General features: G+C 60.1%; 1 protein-coding gene across 1 annotated transcript in view; it reads left to right on the forward strand.

Annotated features, from left to right (window-relative positions):
• Window positions 1–4,828, forward strand: part of RGL2 (ral guanine nucleotide dissociation stimulator like 2) — a 9,907-nt gene that overhangs the window by 1,121 nt on the left and 3,958 nt on the right. Inside the window, exons 2-11 of the mRNA XM_027770222.1 lie at window positions 217–337; window positions 1,287–1,370; window positions 1,574–1,752; window positions 1,875–1,925; window positions 2,013–2,310; window positions 2,575–2,826; window positions 2,905–3,008; window positions 3,113–3,197; window positions 3,276–3,344; window positions 3,534–3,608. Of these exons, the coding sequence (XP_027626023.1) occupies window positions 217–337; window positions 1,287–1,370; window positions 1,574–1,752; window positions 1,875–1,925; window positions 2,013–2,310; window positions 2,575–2,826; window positions 2,905–3,008; window positions 3,113–3,197; window positions 3,276–3,344; window positions 3,534–3,608 (1,318 nt within the window). The remainder of the gene's footprint in view (window positions 1–216; window positions 338–1,286; window positions 1,371–1,573; window positions 1,753–1,874; window positions 1,926–2,012; window positions 2,311–2,574; window positions 2,827–2,904; window positions 3,009–3,112; window positions 3,198–3,275; window positions 3,345–3,533; window positions 3,609–4,828) is intronic.

Raw genomic sequence — 4,828 nt, forward strand, 5'->3', positions numbered from 1 at the left:
CAGGAGGAAGAGGAGGAGGAGGAAGATGAAGAGGTGAGTCGCGGGTGGCGGGCGCCAGGGGCGTGTGTATTTCGGAGACTCTGCACCTTCCTCTCGGTGTCTCTGGCCCCTACATCTCTTCCCGCTTCTGCTCTGTCCGCGCCTCTCGTGGTGTCTGCCTGTGTCCCCGCCGCCCGAGCGCTGGCGTCTCTGTGGTTCTGTGTCAGTGTGACTCAGGACCTGCCCGCAGGAACCTGCCCTGCCCCAGCCCGCCGCGCCTCGCTGGCGTCCTGCCGGCCGAGGCCCTCGGCCCACGCCTGCCTCTCCGGCGCTGTGTCGGTCCCTGTCTCGCTCTTCGGTTTGTTTGGTGGGGAGGGGTTTGTTTCCACAGTAACCAGCTCCGGTGACTCTGGGATTGGGGAGGGAACCCTCCGATTTCGTGACCCCTCCCTCTCCCCCACCTCCTCTGGCCCGTGCTCGTGCTCGTCCAGACCAGGAGGTTGAGGTCCTGGGACCTGAAGGGAGGGGCCCGGATGGGTAGACGGTGGTCACCTGCTCTCCTTAGGGAGTAATGGCAGTGACCAGGGGGATTGTGGGCCTCGGGAGGGGACAGGAGCTGGATTTGGGGCCCGGAGGCCTTGGACTCTTGGGTCCAGACACTGGGTGAGGGCAGGGTGACTGGCAGGGCTGGTTTTTCGGGATCCGTCGTGGGAGGGGCTGCGAGCCACGTGACTCTCAGAGACTACCCCCAACATCACCCCCACTTCCCCTTCTCCTTCCCGTACTGGGATTGCAGCTTCCAGCTTCTGGGGGTCCCTGGGCTAAGATAGTGGAGGCCTCACCCGAGCCACCGGGAGCCGGGACGTCAGGGAGGGACTAATTCTTCCGAGCTGGGCGGGCGGGGCGTGTGGCCCTGCCTGTGACTGAAGTTTCAGCCGGAGGGGCCGCCTCTGCCTTGCTGCCTCTCGCTTCCCTCCCCTGCCCTTTGCACCCTGCTTCTCTGCTGTGCTGGGGCTCAGCTCTGGGGGGAAGGGGCCTCGGGGGTCTGCAGGATAAGGGCTCCTGTGCTCCATCCACACCCCCAGTCCAACTCCCTCGCCTCCACCGGGCCCTGAGGCGACTTGGGGGGGGCTGCCTGGGCCCCAGTGGGGGAGACCTGGGGGCACCAGCCCCCCCCACCCCTCGCACTCGTTGGTACTGTCCCCCGCTGCCGCAGGTGAGGGGTACAGGGGGAGGAGCAGGGCCTGGGCAGAGGGCTGAGGGCGTGTGGGGGAAACTTTCTGACTTCCCCTTCCTTGCTCCTCCAGGCCCCGGTGTCTGTCTGGGATGAGGAGGAGGACGGTGCCACCTTTACTGTCACAAGCCGCCAGTATCGGCCTCTGGATCCCTTGGTGAGACCCTGACCTGGACCCATTGCTTCTCAGCTCCCTCCCTCTGGCTGACTCCTGGCCGGAGTGCTGGCGTCCTGGGCCTTCTGTCCTCTCGGAGCCTCAGCAAAATGAGTCTGGATCTTCTCCTCCGTCTGGGGTTATCCCTGGAGACCTAGTGGCAGAGCTGAAGAAGGGGTCAGTGATGGGCCCTGTGTGTCTTCCAGGCCCCCACGCCCCCGCCGCGGTCCTCCAGGCGGCTCCGAGCTGGCACTCTGGAGGCGCTGGTCAGACACCTGCTGGACGCCCGGACCTCAGGGGCTGACGTGACCTTCGTGTCAGCCTTCCTGGCTACACACCGGGCCTTCACCTCCACACCTGTCCTGCTCGGGCTCGTGGCTGACAGGTCAGGGCCGCGAGGAACCAGGGTCGGGGGAGTGTCTGGACTTCCTAAAGCCCAAACGTCCCAGCAAGACAGCCAGCCTCTGGAGGTCTGGGAAAACGGACAGGCTCTCTTCCCCTTCCCAGGCTGGAAGCCCTTGAGTCTCATTCTGCTGAGGAACTAGAGAGGACAATAGGGTGAGTGACCCCTGATTCTTAACTTCGTGGCCCCCTCTGCTCAGGCTGCAGTGACCTCTGACCCTTGGCTGATTCCCCTTCTCTCAGGGTAGCCATCTCTGTACTGTCAACCTGGCTGACCTCTCACCCTGAGGATTTTGGCTCTGAGGTCAAGGGTCAGCTTGACCGGCTTGAGAGCTTCTTGCTTCGGACAGGGTATGCAGCAGGGGAGGGTGTTGGGGGGGGCAGCGCTGACCTCATCCGAAACCTCCGGTCCCGGGTGGACCCCCAGACCCCCGACCTTCCTAAGCCCCTGGCCCTCCCTGGCGATCCCCCTGCTGACCCCACGGATGTCCTGGTGTTCCTCGCTGACCACTTGGCCGAACAGCTGACCCTGCTAGATGCGGTGAGACCCTGACCTCTGACCCCCATGCCCCCTGACCCCTAACTAACCTCTCCCTGATTCTAGAACCTTTCCTTGCTTCCAACCCCTCCTGATCCAACCCCTGCCCTCCTCCATCTAGCATTTTGACCTTTCCCCTTCCCCCTTGGTTGTTACCCTTCGAACCCTGTGTCCCCGTTCCCTTGGCCAGCTAGATCCTCAGCTCCCTGATATTGGAAGGCTGACTTCACTTGGCTATGAACTTTAACCTCTGTCCTCTGTCTGCAGGAGCTGTTTCTTAACCTGGTCCCCTCTCAGTGCCTGGGGGCCCTGTGGGGTCACAGAGACCGGCCAGGACACTCCCACCTCTGCCCATCTGTCCGGGCTACTGTCACACAGTTCAATAAGGTGGCAGGGGCAGTGGTTAGCTCTGTTCTGGGCGCCACCCCGACTGGAGAGGGGCCTGGGGAGGTGACCATTCGGCCACTCCGTCCCCCCCAGAGGGCCCGGCTCCTGGAGAAGTGGATTCGTGTGGCAGAGGTAAGAGACGATTGTCCTGGTGGGGTCGATGGTGTGGCGCGAGGTCCCCCAGTCTCAGCCTCCCTCTGGCTCCCACAGGAGTGCCGGCTGCTGCGAAACTTCTCCTCAGTCTATGCTGTTGTGTCGGCCCTGCAGTCCAGCCCCATCCACAGGCTCCGGGCAGCCTGGGGGGAAGCAACCAGGTGGGGAGCACGGGCACCGGGTGGGGGCCACGGTTCCTCTGAACGCTGGGGACAGAGGACACTGAGCTGGGCCTGTCCTCAAGGCCTCTGTTCTCCACCTCCAGGGACAGTCTCAGAATCTTTTCCAGCCTCTGCCAGATTTTCTCCGAGGAGGATAATTATTCTCAGAGCCGGGAGCTACTCCTGCAGGTGAGGACCCATTTTCTGGCATTCCTGGCCCTACCTGCTCCCTACTTTTCCCCCATCTCTTTGTTTTGTCACCACCAGGAGGTGAAGTTGCAGCCCCCTCTGGAGCCACACTCCAAGAAGGCCCCGAGGTCTGGCTGTCGGGGTGGGGTGAGTGACGGGCAGGGGTTGTGAAGGAGAAAGGGGTACCCGTGCAGGTGTGCAGGGAGCAGGCTGAGGGCCGGAGAGGGGAGGCACGGTGGGGTGAGGAGGGCGAAACCTGTTCTCTGAGATAATGGAGCGCAGTGGAGGGCCCTGAGATCAGGGGCAAGCGTGTCTGACCCTGACCCCTGCCTTCAGGGTGTGGTCCCATACCTGGGCACCTTTCTGAAGGACCTCGTGATGCTGGACGCAGCCTCCAAGGATGAGCTGGAGGTCAGTGGTATGCGTGCGTGCTCACGTGCATTGCGATGTTGTAACGAGCCGGCCGTGGTCAGATAGACATTCCTGCAGAAAGGGGCTGCCAGGCATAAGCAGCAGAGAGCAGGACTCGAGCCAGATTGCTGGGCTCTGGTTCTGTTACTGTGGCGCGTTGCTTAACTTTTTTTTTTTTTTTTCCTTTTTCAGTTTTTGCTATAGGGTGTGCGCACTTGCCGGCGGGAGGGAGGGAATGTGAGAAATCACCTCCTAGGGGGATGACAGCACTGCAATCCCTTCTCCAGTCTCTTGGGGTTTTGGGCATGTATGCGCATGTGCCCGGCATGGTTTTCCAGCCACTGCCAGCCATGTGGGATCCAGCGCCTTAACCTCACCACCACCTGCTGGCGCTGCTTAGCCTCTTTGTGCCTCAGTGCCCGTAAGTGGGAAACTGGCGCGCATTGGTTTGTCATCATGAGAGTTAAACTAATTTGTACTCGGCAAGTACTTAGAGCATTTCATGCCTGAAATGTGAGCATGCATAGTTTACTAGATAAACAGATACTGGTATCTCAGGAAAGTTCCTTATCCTCCCTGAGCCCCAATTATTTTTTACCCAAGAGGTTGAAATGTAAAGGATCGGGAGACGAGAACAGTGCTGGCGTAGTGGTTAAGGTGTGAGACTCCGACATGGCCAACAGCAGGTCGAGTCCTGAACCTGGAGGCTAGAAGATCATGCTGGGTGCATGTACATGCATGCTCAAAGTCTTGAGAGGAGAACAGAGGAGAAGGGATGGTGGCGTGGCCTTTCCCCCAGGGAATGACTTCTCACTTTCCCTCTTGCTGTATTTTGCTATCTTTCTCTGGCGAGCACATGTGCAAAAATCTTAAAAATAAAAAGATCAGGTGAGGGCCAGCCTTGTGGCTTAGTGGTTAAAAGAGCTGCATCTCTGGTGGCTGACTTCACAGTTTGAATCCTAGCTCCAGTGGCTTGAGAAACATGCCAGGCACATGTGCATATGTCAACATCCTGACAGGATGGAGAAAGTGAAGAGAAGGGATTGCAGGGGGACTGTGCTCCATTAGGCGTGCTTTCGGCCTCTCTGTCTGCTGCGCATGCACACTCTCCTCCTTAAAAATAAATAAGTAGGGGAGCCAGCAGGTGGTTAAGGGTGCTCGACTCCCACATGGCTGACCACCATTCAAGTCCCAGACCTGGCAGCTTGCTTTCTCACTTT

Source organism: Tupaia chinensis, unplaced genomic scaffold, assembly GCF_000334495.1.
Source record: "Tupaia chinensis unplaced genomic scaffold, TupChi_1.0 Scaffold000116_1, whole genome shotgun sequence".
Classification (NCBI taxonomy): domain Eukaryota; kingdom Metazoa; phylum Chordata; class Mammalia; order Scandentia; family Tupaiidae; genus Tupaia; species Tupaia belangeri.